Below are 14,606 nucleotides of genomic sequence, written 5' to 3'. Positions count from 1 at the left end.
CTGTCTGTAGTGTGACGCACCTGAGCTGTGACTATGGGACCATTTCTGGGTCTCTTCCAAGTCCAGCAGTGCTGCACAGTTTCATGCTTGCATTGCCAGTCCTTTTAATAAGTTTTGTGTATATGAATCCTAGCAAGTTCTCAGGCGCTAGACTGCTGAGAAAGTCACTTTACAGGACTGGGTCCTTTCAATCTCTGAGTCTTCAGATTCTCTTCTGTTTCACAGGCTCTACTGGGGAGTAGTTTTGTAGTTGGCAATGATTAAATTTTGTGTGCAACACTGATTGGCATGCTAAAAATTAAAACTGTAATTGTGCTAGTCATAAATTCCTTTATGGCTAAATTTACTTTCAAACTTAGAGCTCCTGTGGTTTACCTGCCATCTCTCTCATACACATACATATTCCATACATGCTTCTGTAGGCATAACAGCGTACTTCTGCTGCATAACCTGTTGTTTAAAAAGTGAGAAAAATTACATCTTCCAGACCTAAATAAACAGAGTTACTCGTCCTAATAAATGTTTGTAGAATAACTTACACATGAAAACCCATGTAAAAATATCCCCTTTGAATTAGCCTGTGCCATGAATATATAAGCTGAGTTGTGTAGTATAACTCAAATAAAGCTAACAGCAGAGTGTGGCTTATCAGTCCTTTAACATAGGCCTTAATCTACACTGAAACAGCAGAATGATATCCAGAATATTTGCAGCACAGGGTTAAACATGTCAGCTGTATTTGGTTTTTTAAGGTGTAGATCTAGCACTTAAAATAGCGAGTCTGATTCTCCATTCATTCCTATACTGCTCTTGAGGAGCTGCACCAGTATGAAGATGAAGAAGTAGGTGCTTTAGAGCAGGTGAACTTCCAATAGAGGTAGGATTCTGAATTACAAAAGCAGTTTCTCTTTGGTGTCTTTCTCTGTTTCATGCCACCAATTCTTTGCAATTAGATCTGGTGGATATGCACCTGGAAACCTCTGAAAATTAATCTTGCCCCTATAAAAAGAATGTATCAGAGTCCCTTAGTAATGTGTCTTTTTCCACTGTAGCTGGATAAAATCGAAGGAGTATTTGAGCGGCCAAATGACGACGTCATCCGGGAAATCTCTAAGGCGCTGAGGCAAGCTCTGGGAGTTTCCCTCTTTGGAATTGATATCATCATCAACAATCAGACTGGGCAGCATGCAGTCATTGATATAAATGCATTCCCAGGTGAGAAAGGCCTTTCCATTCATGCTTTGTGGAAACCGTTCAGTGCCTGCTTAGTGTGAAGTTTTACTGCTGGTGTCTCACATCATTGCTTCCGAGGTAGGCGACAGGAGAGCAGCAGCCAAATTGTTCTGAGAGCAGATACTGTTTAATCTGAGAAGGGTAGAACCCTAATCTGAATATGGAATGTGCTACTAAAATATTAGCTCTTAGGAGATCAAGTTTTAGTGGCCAGCTGTAACATGGCTGCCATGCTCTTCCCTGCAAAGGGATGCCCAGGAACTGAGGCATGGGACTGTGTGCTGGGACCTGGCCTTTCTGGACCCGTCCCTCATTCCGAAGATGAAAAGGAGAATACTAAATTCTATTTAGGAGAGCGTTTTAAGGTTTCTTTTTTTTTCAGACTCTGTGCCATTAAAAGTGTTGAGGGGGTGGAAGCAGCAAACTGTTCCCTTGAAAATCTCTTCCTGTGCAAATTGATTCCCCATGAGAAGACATTTTATGCACAAAATCAACAACACCAGGATAGAATCTTCAGATAGAAGATGAGAAAATTGTAGGTGCACAGAAGTTGCTGTAAAGCGTTAGATATCCTTGCAGGTCCTCATAAGTGGATCCTAGAGTAAAACGATAGAATAGAGCATGTGAGAACCAGTAGATTTGTCCTCCACTTTTTTTAGTGCGGTATATGTCTTGGGAACAACTAAAAAAGTTCCTTGACCACTGGAATTCTTAAAAAGAGTTCTAAGTGTGTATAATGGGAGGCAATAATGGTCTGTCGCTTGTGCTAAGTTCAGTATCCTAACACAGGAAAAGAATACATCATCTCATTTGATGCTGTTTCGCATGGGGTTTTTCTCTTTGAGAACCTCCTCTCATTACCTGAATAGTGAAGTTTGTTTCCAGACACATGCACAGGCTGTTACAGTTTGTTTAACTTGTCATTGAAGACTTTGAGTTTTCAATATGGCTGAGGTGTCTTTACATCTAGACATCTTGCCGTGAGCCCCCAGTCTTAATCTTTCAGTCCAGGTCCTCAGTCCCCCTACTGCCCTGTAGTGCCTGGCCTGTCTGTCTCCACAGTGACTGGCTTCCTTTAAAAACTCCAGCCCTGCTATTCTCAGGCCACTTTGCAGCTTGGGTCTACCATATGGTGTTGATGCAGTCTGCAGACCTATGAAAAGAGTCTTCTGCCAAGAGTAGTGAAACAACCTAATTTGGATGTCAGGTGGAGCCAAATCAGTTTTATGAATGGGATTATATTTCAGACACTGGGTCTTGAAGTCAGTGATGCTGGATATTCTTTTGCAATCCTGTATCCTGCATTTTGGTTTGGTGTTTTGGGGGTTTTGTTTTTTCATAGTTTTGGATTTGGTACTTTGCACAGACCGAACTTCCCCTTTTCCTGAAATGCTGAAAAGTCCAGATTGGGGAACAACTAGCGGCAAACTTAAGTATTTAAAGAGGAGTAATGTCTTCTTGTTGAGGCAGAAGGTTGCAGAACTGCCTTAAGCCTCATGCTCTGCTCTACTTCTACCCTAAGGCAATAGTTTTTGATATTCAGCCCAAGTCCTGTGTTTCAGTCTGCACAACAATTGGTTTTTGAAGGGACATTGAATTAATAGTAGTTTAGTCCTTGCAAGAGGCTTGAGAGCACAGGGAAGCTTCTTGTGCACAGGTCTACATTGTGTCTGACACAAGATATTTTTGGTGGTGAACTTGTGGGTAGTGAAGGTAGCTACTGGCTTTATCGCCATGGGATAGGTTGAAGACTAGTTGAAGAAAGTCTAGAGATAGCAGCAGGGACCAGACATACGGAAGAGAAAATGCTGGGGGGTGACAAACTGCGTTCAAATTTGTGAAAGGTACAGAACTGGGAGAGGTGAGCTGCTCTCAAGGGCTGCTGAGGTCAGAGAAGAAGCAATGGGGTAAAGTACAACAGAAGAAAAGTTACATCTCAACACAGAATACTCTGTTGCCTAAAAGCATGTTCAGCCCAGGCAGCTGCTTTTCCAATTAAATACAATTAAAGGCTGAGCAGCTTCAAGGGATGGCTTTCATTGATGGAGCCAGTACCTTGCTAATCAGAAATTAAAATTCAGCCCTGCTCAAATGAGTCACTGATGGACTGTGTCAGCGGTGGGATCTCACTGTTCCTGGCTCAGTGCAGTCCCACGAAGGGACTTTCCCTTGCTCCTCTTCTTCAAGTCATCTTGTCCTGCAAGGGTTGCAGTAGAGCCGAGTTGGAGTCAAGTTAGGCACTTCAGGGACCTGCTACTTTATCTCTGCACCACTGTTATGGGGAAGGGAGAGGAAGAAGTGCCTTTTAAGGAGTATTCACAGCTCTTTCATGGAGCTCAAGCTATGGCTTGGGGCCAAGCCGGACCAAAGTCTTGTCCAATTGCCCAGAGGTTTGGCTTCCTTGTGTGCTGTCCTTTGTGGCTTGAAGCTCATTTGCACATACCACTCCATGGGTGACATCTTGAGAGTAGTTTAACATCAGAATTGAGAGCAGATGTACCTGCAGGAGTATATCACCTGTTATCTGCTCCATTAGCACCAGCAACTCTTCAAAAAGATTTTTAAGATAAATGTCTATTGCATCTCCTGTTCTGTGGAAAACCACCGGGACTATATTTAGCTGTGGTTACCAGCAGAGATATTTAACTCTAGGCACAGTCATGTAGCATGTGGGTTTTATATTTGCCTGACCTCAGGTAACTGAGAGAAAAGGCTCCTCATAGCCTGCTGCAGGGTGGCCGTGGCTGAGTTCATCCAGCATGAGCAGCAGCTTGCTGTGCATGTTTTGCAGCCTGTCATGAGTGCAGATGAACTGCTGGTTCTGTGTGCATATATGTGGCACCGGGAAGCATCAGATCTAGATGTGCACTTTGTGTAAATATGCTGCCACAAACACAGGACATGGGCTGTCCATTTCTCTCTGCCCAAGGGAAGATGCAGAAAAACAGAGAGTGTGCCAGGTCAGGGAGGGTTTCCTAAAAATCAGGCAGGTAGCATCTCTAATGGTAACTTAAAAATGCTCATAGGCATTTCTTGACTCCACAAAGCTCAGGGGGACAGGTACTTGTTTTTGGGTACATTGCCAAGTGGACATCCTTCCTATCCATGCTCAGCCAGAGGGCTCTGGAGACTGTTTCAACATAGCAAAATTCAGGCCTCTTGTAGACGGGCATTTCCAAAATGGTTTCAGTGAGTGGTGCTAGGATAGTACCTGCCGGACGGAGCACGATTCATGCAACTTGTGCTTTGAGGAGTACTAAACTTATATCCTCCCACTGATTCCTTGTGTGACATAAACCCTGAATTCATTGCCAGGAGTTTCTGAAGGTGTAATTTGATCTGCCCTTCTTGATTTTGTTACCATCACGGTACAGTGATGTCCCACAATTGCCTTTTTTTGAGAGGCCTGCAGCAGCAGCCAGTGAACAAAATGAGGCAATATCCACAGAGTTTGCAGCCTTCCCCAGGCATCATGTGGCTCAAAAGTTGAGACACCCTGGTTCTCTTCCTCCCTTCCTTCCTTGGTTTTCTCTTTGGTTTTTTTTTTTTTAGAAGTGTGTCAACTTTCTTCTGAGTGACCAGACAGAATTACTTGGACCTTTCCACCCAGTGCACAGAGGGCTTGCATAGAGGGAGCCTGCCTGATACATACAGCTTCCTTACACTGTAACATCTGCTGATTTCAGGACTGAATAACTGGCCGTCTTATTCCCATGAAATATTTAAAGCAACTTGTTTGAGTTTGCCGGGTGCCCTCAAACAAGGCTGGTTTGTTTTCAGTGGGCAGACACAAAACACGCTAGGTACTATGGATCTCCTCTCTGAATATTAAAGCTGTCACTATGGAGATGGCTTATTCCTGGGATGTTTGAAGCAGTCTGAGTAGATTTGAAGGCTAATCCTGTGGCTTTTACATAAGTAAGGAAGCGTAACAAGCACCTCTGTCAAAGGGGTGGAGATCTTGTTCTGGATCCCATGACCGGCCCTAAGAGTCCTAGTTGCCCCCTGCCGACCAGTGGATTTTCGTGTGGGGCACTGGGAAACCTGACTTTTTGAAATGGCCAATTTGTTTAGTGAATGTGTTTAAGGGCCTTTGAGAACGGAAAACTGGGAGCTGCTGTCTCACATTGCTAGTGTTTTGTGTGACCTGGTAAGTATCTAGGAGAATTGTGACCAAGTACAATAAAATGCAAAGCAATGTAGCAGCCTAAGTAAGAGTTAATTCATTACAGAATGGGTTATAAATACACCATAAAAACACTACATTTATTTTAAGGTGAAATTATCCCCTTCCCTTATGTTTTTCAGGAAGTTGGGGTTTTATCGCCTAAGGAAGTTGATCTTTACAGGAGAATGCAGATTAAAATTTAATTATTTATGGATCTGAGGGACTCCTCTGCCCTGTGATCACATCACTAAAAGTGTTTTAAAATGTGCATTTACTTTGTGGTCTCTGGTTCTGCTCATGTGCTGCTGTGTGAATATGTGCTATTCACATGGGACTTTTAAATTATTATTTATTGCATCAGTCTCCCGTATCAATACCAGATCACCTTCAGAATTTTTTAATAGACATTTTAAAACAATCAGCCTAGCCCGTTATATACACTGAATGTCATATGTCACCTCTAAACACTAAATCAAATTAACAACTTTAGGTAATGAAGTAGCAGTTAAGATCCATTTCAGGACATTGTACTGATACATTGCTTGTCTGGTTCAGTTTTAAAATGAATGCAGTGATAAAACTGTGCCTGTACCAGAGTATTTAAAATAGATCCAGAAGCTCTGTACACCTACTGCCACCCTTTGTGTCAACAAAAATGCCGTGTCTTCTGGTATTTGAGCAACTGTTTTAACCAGGAAACTTGTTAAACTCTGCATGCAGAAAGTGCATTGTGTATTTCAGTACTGAAAGAAAAGATCGATGTTTCTACCAAACACTCTGTCATTGATGTATGTTTACTGTCCCTTGAGTGTTTTTTCAGACATTGCTCATAGTGGGGAACATGTTTTAAGTGCTAAGTTAGGTTAGATTAGATGAGCATCACATTGCTTCTTACAGAGTGGGAAGTTGCCTTTTCTGTAGGGTATAAAGCCAGCCCCACTGTCCACTGAGGTTTCCCTGAGGGTATTGCTAGGCAAATTCCAGAGAGGGTCCAGACCCTCAGGGAAACTGCATTAGAGCTACTTTTGGTAGTAAACCTGAAAACAGGATGGAAAGGATCAATGTTACACCACAGAGTTTGTAACTTTTGGAAGAACCTGGATTTGGCAACAAATGATAGAATATACCTGAAATTACATATACACATACATACTAGGGAGGAAAAAGAAACAGAAAATCTGAAAGGTGACAGTTTTTCTCATTGAACAAGAGTATTTTTTGCAAGGGTCTCTGTTCCTCTTTATGCTAACCTGCTTGTGCAGTCTTTCGAAATGATGTCATGGAAAAGAAGCCTTTTTATTATAACTTAGAGGGCAAGGACAGCCTAAGAAATAAACTGGCAGAAGAAGCCTTTCGAAGAACTTAGAAAATTACTTAACTGCCTTTTTTTTTTCTCCTTCATTTTTCCTCTTTTCAGGTTATGAGGGTGTTTCTGAATTTTTCACTGATCTCTTGAACCACATAGCTGCTGTCCTGCAGGGTCAGGCACCTGAGGTGACCCAGCTCAACCGTAGCAAGCTCCTGGCAGAGCAGACCGGCGGGATCATGGACGAGCGGATATGCTGCGCTAGCACAGGCTGTCTCAGCGTCATGGGAAAAGACTCCTCCTGGATTGTGGAAAGCGAGACCAACAACTCAGTAAAACTGCAACACCAGAGACTAGGCTGTAACTCGGCAGTATCACCCAGCTTCCAGCAGCACTGCGTCGCTACGTTGGCAACAAAAGCTTCTTCTCAATAACTTGCCAATGCCATGGACTGAGAAAAAGCTGCAGGGATACAAATTGTGGTTCCAGAACCAGATCAGGCTGTAACAATACAATTACAAAAAAATGGAAAAAAAAAATCCAACACAAAAAGGCAAAATAAAAAAAAAAAACCTTTCATTTGATTTAACCTGATTTGCTGATGAAATGGACTGAAAGGGGGAGAGCAAGAAAGTGATTCAGATCCATTTCATCGGATTCCAGTTGCAAATCTGTAGTGAGTTTACACACACGTGGGTTTTAACACTAGTCCTTTCATTGCAGGAGGGTTGCTCTTTCATTTCTATTGTTCTTTGTAATCACTGGTGACCAGCATTTTAAAATCGGACCTCATGGTATCAAGAAGATAATAATATTGAAATGGATTGTATGAATGTAACAGTACTAGAGATTTTTGCCTAAAATATTCCCTGTTCCCTTTTTTCCAGGTAGGCCATTGCAAAAGAAAGCTAAGACAACTTCAGCATCACTAAACCAAATCTCTTGAAACATTGACCAGTCAAAATGTTGACAGGTAGCTTGCTGAGAGTCACGGCACTGTGACTGGGGCAGAGCAGACCGGTTGTTCAGGGTGCAGAACTGAGGTGACCACCCTGGTTCCAGCTTTGCAGTTCTTCCCCTGGCCGTCATTGCTTCAGTCAAAAGCAGCCTCTAACCACGCTTGCCAGCAGTGACACATTTGATCCAGACAGGGTGCCAATAGCTAGGTTGATTTAGTAGATGAAATGTCATCCTTTCAATAGTCTGGTAGTGGTGAAATCCTAGAAGAGTTAATGGAAGCAGCGCATCTCTTAGCAGAGAATTTAATTCTCCCTCTGTTGCACTTGTGAGGACTCTGGGACAGCTCTGGAAAAAGGCTGGCAGAGCCACACATTTTCCTTGAAGCAGTACACCTGATCTGCACATCCTAAGGGGCAACACCATTGCTGCCTTCCACAGATCCATGCTGAGGTGCATTTTTTTTCTTTTGCAAATTAAATATAAGCAGAATTGTGTACCTTTGTATGAGGCACAAGTACATGACAGCTCGAGCTTACAGACCACATTATTTTGTTGCAAGCTGCCAGTTGAGGCGTGTGTTAATTTACAGGAGTGCTTTTTACTATTGGTAAACTATAGCACAGCCAATTTGTATCTCTTGAGACATGCAGTAAATCCACAGTGTTCACCCTCTATTGCATCTTCTAGCATGGCAGCAGCTTTTGCTGTTGAAAATTCACGCAACTTTTTCCAATTCTGAACACTAAACTGGAAGTATCCAAGTCTGTCAGTGCTGAGAATGGAGACACTATTTTGGTAGATAGAGTGGCCTTCCCTTCCCCATATAAGCCCTAAAATATGTTTAGGAGGGGTGGTGTTAAGAAAATGTCCTTAGTTAAGCTCCTAGCTTGCAGATATAGGAATTTCTGTCTTTCTATAGCAGGTATTTGTAAAGCATCCATCACTGCAGCATTTAGTACCTGTTTGGTCAGTGTCATGTGTTAGATACCTACTCAAAAGGAAAGGATCTAGAGCTTAAAGCCCAGGTAGACCATGGAGAGAGGAGTAAACTGTGTAAAAGATGTCACCGCCCTACCTGATGGTACCAGTCCTGGAGGGGAAAAAGTTTTGAAGAGTTTTGTGAAGCAATTATTTTGTGCAAACAGTGGTTTTTCCTTAGAAGAGATTGGGTTTGTGCCCAAAATTGCATTCTTGGGAATTTCCTGTAGCCGGGATTGGATTTTTGAGGATGATTTACACAAGAGAAGATTATTCCATCTCTAGAGGGGTTACTAACTTTAAGATAATTCTGTAGGGACTGGAAGGACCATGTGAGTGTGGTGTCTGTCAAATTCCAGGGTGCCCATAATTGCAGCCAACTTCGACTATTGCAGATCAGTTCTGAGCTGGGCACACTTCACAACCCTTGTATGTTTTGAGGCTGCTGGATCCCACGTTGTCTGCAGCTCGCAGGTGGTTGCGGTGTGAGTGAGCCAGATGTACATAGGTAAGGGTTTATAGAAGAATTCATGTTAGACCAAACCTTTCGTAAAGCCATGACTGAAATAAAGTTGGCATCTACAGTTTGGGGTTTGTTTTTGTTTGTTTAAAATAAAAAAGTGTTTTTATGTTACACCTGTAACAAAAGATACCCTCAGGAAGGAACTTGCCAGTGCATATTTTTGTATGGTACTTTCTTGTAACCAGCTGGTAGAGTGTTTGTAGACTTGCCTTTTGCTCCCTTTATTACAATGGCTTGGGGTTGTTTTTGTTTTTTTGGCTTTTTTTTTAATTGGGTGGTGAGGAAGAAGCAATGATGTTAAAACTGGGTTAGTAACTCAAGACCTTTCAAAATAAGTATGTTTACATGAATCTGAGTGTTGGATCCAATGGAAATGTCTGTATGCTGTTTCCTAGTTAGAACATCAAAGAATTTTATTTTCTTGGCTGCCTTCTGATTTTTGGTTGGCCTATTTTGCACTGCTTTATTTCTCCAAAATAAACTACTGAAATATAATTGTGCATTTTAAACTTGTTTACAAATGATTGTTAGAAGTTATTTTCTAATTCTCTGGAGGCTTGCAGAAATACTATATTTAAATATTACTCCAGACCTTGGCAGTAACTAGAAAACAGATTTAGGTCATTGGTGTGATCAGTGACATTTTTCCCCTAGTCTGTAATTTATTTTTTATTTATCAAATGTATCGGTATCACTTTAATTTACCAGGTGCAGATATGCAGGTACCTGTTGTGATGTGGCATTACAATAGAGTTTTCGCATAAATTACCATGCAAGTGCTGTACTACTATACTTCCTTGCAGAAATTGTTGTTATGGCTCTTATACTAGAACGTTGCTAAATTACAGGAGACCAACTTTTAAAAGCCAAAACTGTAAATTACCAAGTATCCAGACATAAAATTACATTATTGCAAAACGTTCAAGCATGCATATGTTATTAAGCCTGTGCTAAAGTGCTTTTCTGAATTGCTGCCTCCTTTGGTAAGTTCAGGATAGTTTTGATTTAAGATAAGCTTCACAGTAAGTTAGTTAATACTCTGCAGTCTCGTCTTTTTTTGTAAAAGTAGAGGAGTCTAGTAATAATAGACATACCAGAATGCCCTTGCTCTTAAAATTGCGGACAATCTGAGGGAGATTTTCCATAATGTCTGTTTGAATTCTGTCACAGTGGGTTAGAAAAGGCTCTGCTGTGTTGTCAGAGGCACAGCTATTATTGCTGTGTCGATGGGAGCAATTACATTAAAATTACATGGTCGCCAGTTAGCTTCTTGGGGATATATTTCTGTTCTGCTTCACTGTTAGAAAACCACAAGAACACCATTAGCTTGACTGGAATTTCTCCACGTTTTGTGTCAATGTGATGGAGGAGGTGGGACTCTGGTTTCCACTGTAATGTAATCAGCTTCAGTAGGTGAAGGTTTTTCCCTGTTGAAGAGAACTTGAGTGATATTATTACTGCCTGCAATGTAAAGCCATCACCATCCTCCTCCCCGCCAGCTGACTTTGCCACGTTATGCTTGGGTTTGTAATGACTGTACCAGAACATCCTGATTCTCATGTGAAAAACAACTGCAGAAATGCAGCCTAAGTAGGAGCATCGGTGCTGACACTTGTGGTTGTGTAACGCAGAACTACCACTGGGCCAATGCTGTTTTGCCTTTGGTTAACCACATGTCTGACTGTTCAGCCTTTGTGCTGTAGGAGCTGATTGACCAGGCTGGTTGGTAGATGCCATACGCTATTTTTATGAATACTATTCAGACTGTTGGAATGATAAAGCTGTTTAAAGATCTCCATCCTCAATGTGGGAATGTTTGTGCAGAGGAGGTACGTAGCAGGTTGCTCAGGTGGAAAACTGCCAGTATAATTTGTTTTTATAGATGAGTACAAATTAAGAACCTGACCCTGAGGCTTCACAAGGTAACAAGGATTGCTCAAGATAAAGCCTCAAGTTCTCCAGATTAACTGCGGGCTGTATCCAGCCAGGGAACAACCAGGTGGAGTAGTGGGTAGATAACGGAAGCAGGATACAGTCCAAAGGCAACAGAATAAGTGGGGCCAGAGGTGTATGAATTAGCTGGCAAAAAAGAGCAAAACAAAGGAAAAATGCTTCTGTTGTTTCCGTTGAATTAAAAAAAAACAACCAGGCATATCAGTTCTCACTAACACTGGTTTCCCAAAGTCTTTGATTGGCAGCAGTGATGAGTCAAGCTTTTTCACACTAGCTTGCAGCCTTGCCTTCCACAGCTGTGCGGAAAATCTTGGATTTTGGTTTTTTAGTGAACAAAGTCTATTTTGAGTTTGTAGCAGTGTCTCCATGTGCACACTCGCAGGAGTTCACTTGCATTACCCTGCTAATTTTCTTTTCCTCTCTCCTTTTTAGTAAGAGATGTATTGATTTCTGTATTCAGTATACAATTACTTTATGGTGTTGCAACTGCGTGTTTTGTAATTAGAAGTATGTGAAAATGCTTTGTGTAAGTTAAAATATTTCCTTTAATATAATCTCCGCTGGCTTTCATAGATAAAAGGACACGCCGTTGCAGATCACGTTGCTGATTTTATTTGTAATATTGCTTTAATACCTGTTTCAGAGGATTGTAACCACGAGAGAAGTACTTTCCACATCTTCACTACCTTTTCTTTCCCTGTTCACTGTGTGTGGATCCAGGCCATCAACACCTGAGCTTTTGACTGAATGGGTTTCAGATCCTCCATGGATTCTGTCATGTTTACATGGCCACAAAAATTAATAAAGATGATTGAAGTTTGAGAGGATCCAGGTATAACTGGAGATGTCGGAGCGTTTCCTCAGCAACCCAAGCACAGTAGCATCTGTAGCAAGGAAAGGGAATCGTTCTCACTCTGTGTGTGCAGATTGTTGTTGGGGTCTGGCCCAGCTCTGCTGTGGGGGCAGTTTTCCTGTGGAAATAAAAAATCCACTGTAAGAAAATGTCCTGTATCTGTGATGCAGAAGGAGGGCAAGGAGAGGTAGGGCTTGGGAGTAAAATCCTGGCCAGTGGACATTGTGATACCAGTGGTCCAGAATTTCACTCTGTATTTTTAAGAGCACTCTGGGAAGATTCTTTCTCTCCACCTTTCTTACCCTGAATCCAGAGGGGCTGACACTAGCAGATGCCTGTGGGCCACATGAGCTCCTTAGCAGGTGACCTTGCCCAGCGTGCCATGAGTTTGCAGAGGGCTCCCGATGTGCTGGGAAGATTTTTGTTGATGGCCTGGAAATCTCTTGAAGCTCCAGGAATAGCTGAAACAGTGAATGGAGTTAATGAAAATCAGGTCTTCCTTTTTCACCCTTTTTAAGGAAACCCACATTTTATTTCCTCCTTTGTTCTTCACACAGTAGTTTTTAGATATAAATTATTTTAACATTTTTTGTGTGAAAAGTCATATATACATATATAAAGTTATTAAAAGGTTGAGTATATGTTGAGTATAAAATAGTGACTTCTTTGTTTCAGATGTTAGCAGCCCCTAAAAATGAGTTGTTTATCCTCTTGTAAAGTCAGTGCTGTAAAAAAAAAAATTAAAAATAAAAGATGTATTAGAAGTATCTTTTATTATTTATTTCTGATTCAATATTTGATACATCTTGTGTATAGCCTTGTGAGAACCGCATACTAAAATGCAGTGGCTCTTAAAATTGAGTAACAACAATTCCTTGGAGTCCCGACAATTTTGAGAAAACTGGCCCTCCAGGTGTGAATGGTGTTGGATATTCTCCTTCACTCTGCAGCACTGCTCCCGACCTAAGCACGGCTGAATCTCGGGGACCATTTTGTGTGTGTGCTAGGTTTTGCAAGTTCATTGAGATCTGTGTTCAAATCCAGCTGTACAGTGTAAACAAGTGTTTCTTGTGATGCGCTTCAGCCCTGTTCACTGATTTCTGAAACATAATTCCCATTTTGTACTTAAATTTGTATAGAATTATATAAACCCTTAAAAGATCATGGCTTACTGTAAAAACCAAAAGTACTTGCTCTTTGGCATCTTCAGCTGCATGACTGATCAGATCTGACAATGAAGATGGTGCTTTCATCTAACAGCATTGATTTCAATAGTAATATATTAATTTTCATTTGTCAAGCACCTGTTTTAGACAATATTTTGGTTTCAACAGTAAAGCAATATGCAGTAGATATTGTGGCATTATCTCTGTAATTGTTTTGAAGACAGAATTGTCCCTTTCCAACACATAATGAAAATAAATGCCTTATAACAAGTTCTACTTTGCTTTCTCGTTATGAGCGGATAGAGCAGCAAGGTGAGCAGCTCACTGGGGGAAGCCCATTCTCAGGAGAATTTGGTTTTCACATCCTTCCCCAGTGCAGTTATTTGCAGTTCCTTTGGACCACCTTGTACCAGGAGGATTTTATTTGATTTCTCATCTAACACTAATGGGAAGTCAGCTGGTTTTAACTTACTATATAACACAGCTAAACATCACTGGGATTTAGGCCACTGCTGTACTTGGGCATTTATTCCTAGCATAGACTTCTGGGCTGATTCTTCCTTCATCATCCTGGATAGGGAATTCTTGATTTTTCTAAAACTAGCAGCATTTTTAATCGGGACCCTATTCTGGCTAGTGCAGGAAAGATAGATATCTCACCCAGCAGCATTAAATTTTGCTAAGCAACAAGCGCCCTCAGCAAGGGCACTCATGTAAACACCACCTGGGGATCAGCGCTTGGTGTCAGCCCCAAGGCCAAGCCCTGCAGTGGCGAGTTGAGGCACACAGTAGAGCAGAGAGGTACAGCTGGTGAGAGGGGCAGCATTTACCAGCTGGTGAGGCATCTTCCCAGGCCCAGTGCTCAGGCCTTGAACTCTATCTTTCCCTTTGGAGAAAGTCCTAGGGTCCCAAATGTTTGTGATTAGTTGAAAATCCAGTTAAGTCAGTATTTATTGTAGCTCCATCAAGTAACATTATTTTTCCTCTTGTTGATTTTGCAGCGGCAATAGACAAGCTCTGCCTGCTGCCACCATCCTTTGTGGAAAAACTTGTCCAACTCCCTTGAAGATGGCTGCATTTCTGTGGTGGGCTGTTTGGTTTCTTGGGCTTGGGACTGGTTTTTTGAATTGGATATTTTTGTTTGTTTTAGCAGGGGTGGGGTGGGTGGCTGAGGGTTTCTCTGGATTTATGGTGATGTGTCCTGAGGTTGCGAATGGTTCTATGGGTGATGCTACCAGCAGAAACTCTGCCACAAAAAAAAGAGGAGAAACTAAATACGATATTCAAATCAAAATTTAAATGAAGATCAGTAAGTAAAACGTGACTTTCACAGCTAGATTAACTCCCTAATAACTGACACTTTAGTACTGTTTCTGTGGAATGGCTTTGGTTTCATTCCTGTTCCTACGCGTGTTTCCCTGAGGTTAACGAGAGTGCAATCTCAGGATGGGGTTGGGAGACTCATG

General features: G+C 41.7%; 1 protein-coding gene across 2 annotated transcripts in view; it reads left to right on the top strand.

The window, feature by feature from the left end:
- ITPK1 (inositol-tetrakisphosphate 1-kinase) overlaps positions 1-12,741 on the top strand; it is a 158,954-nt gene extending 146,213 nt beyond the window's left edge. For both annotated transcript variants that reach the window (XM_064460612.1, XM_064460613.1), the window contains 2 exons: positions 1,053-1,215; positions 6,819-12,741. In XM_064460612.1, the coding sequence (XP_064316682.1) occupies positions 1,053-1,215; positions 6,819-7,141 (486 nt within the window). In that variant the 3' untranslated portion in view covers positions 7,142-12,741. The remainder of the gene's footprint in view (positions 1-1,052; positions 1,216-6,818) is intronic.
- Positions 12,742-14,606: the final 1,865 nt, after the last annotated feature.

This window comes from Phalacrocorax carbo, chromosome 9, assembly GCF_963921805.1.
Source record: "Phalacrocorax carbo chromosome 9, bPhaCar2.1, whole genome shotgun sequence".
NCBI lineage: Eukaryota > Metazoa > Chordata > Aves > Suliformes > Phalacrocoracidae > Phalacrocorax > Phalacrocorax carbo.
This window is presented reverse-complemented; position numbering and strand designations above follow the sequence as displayed.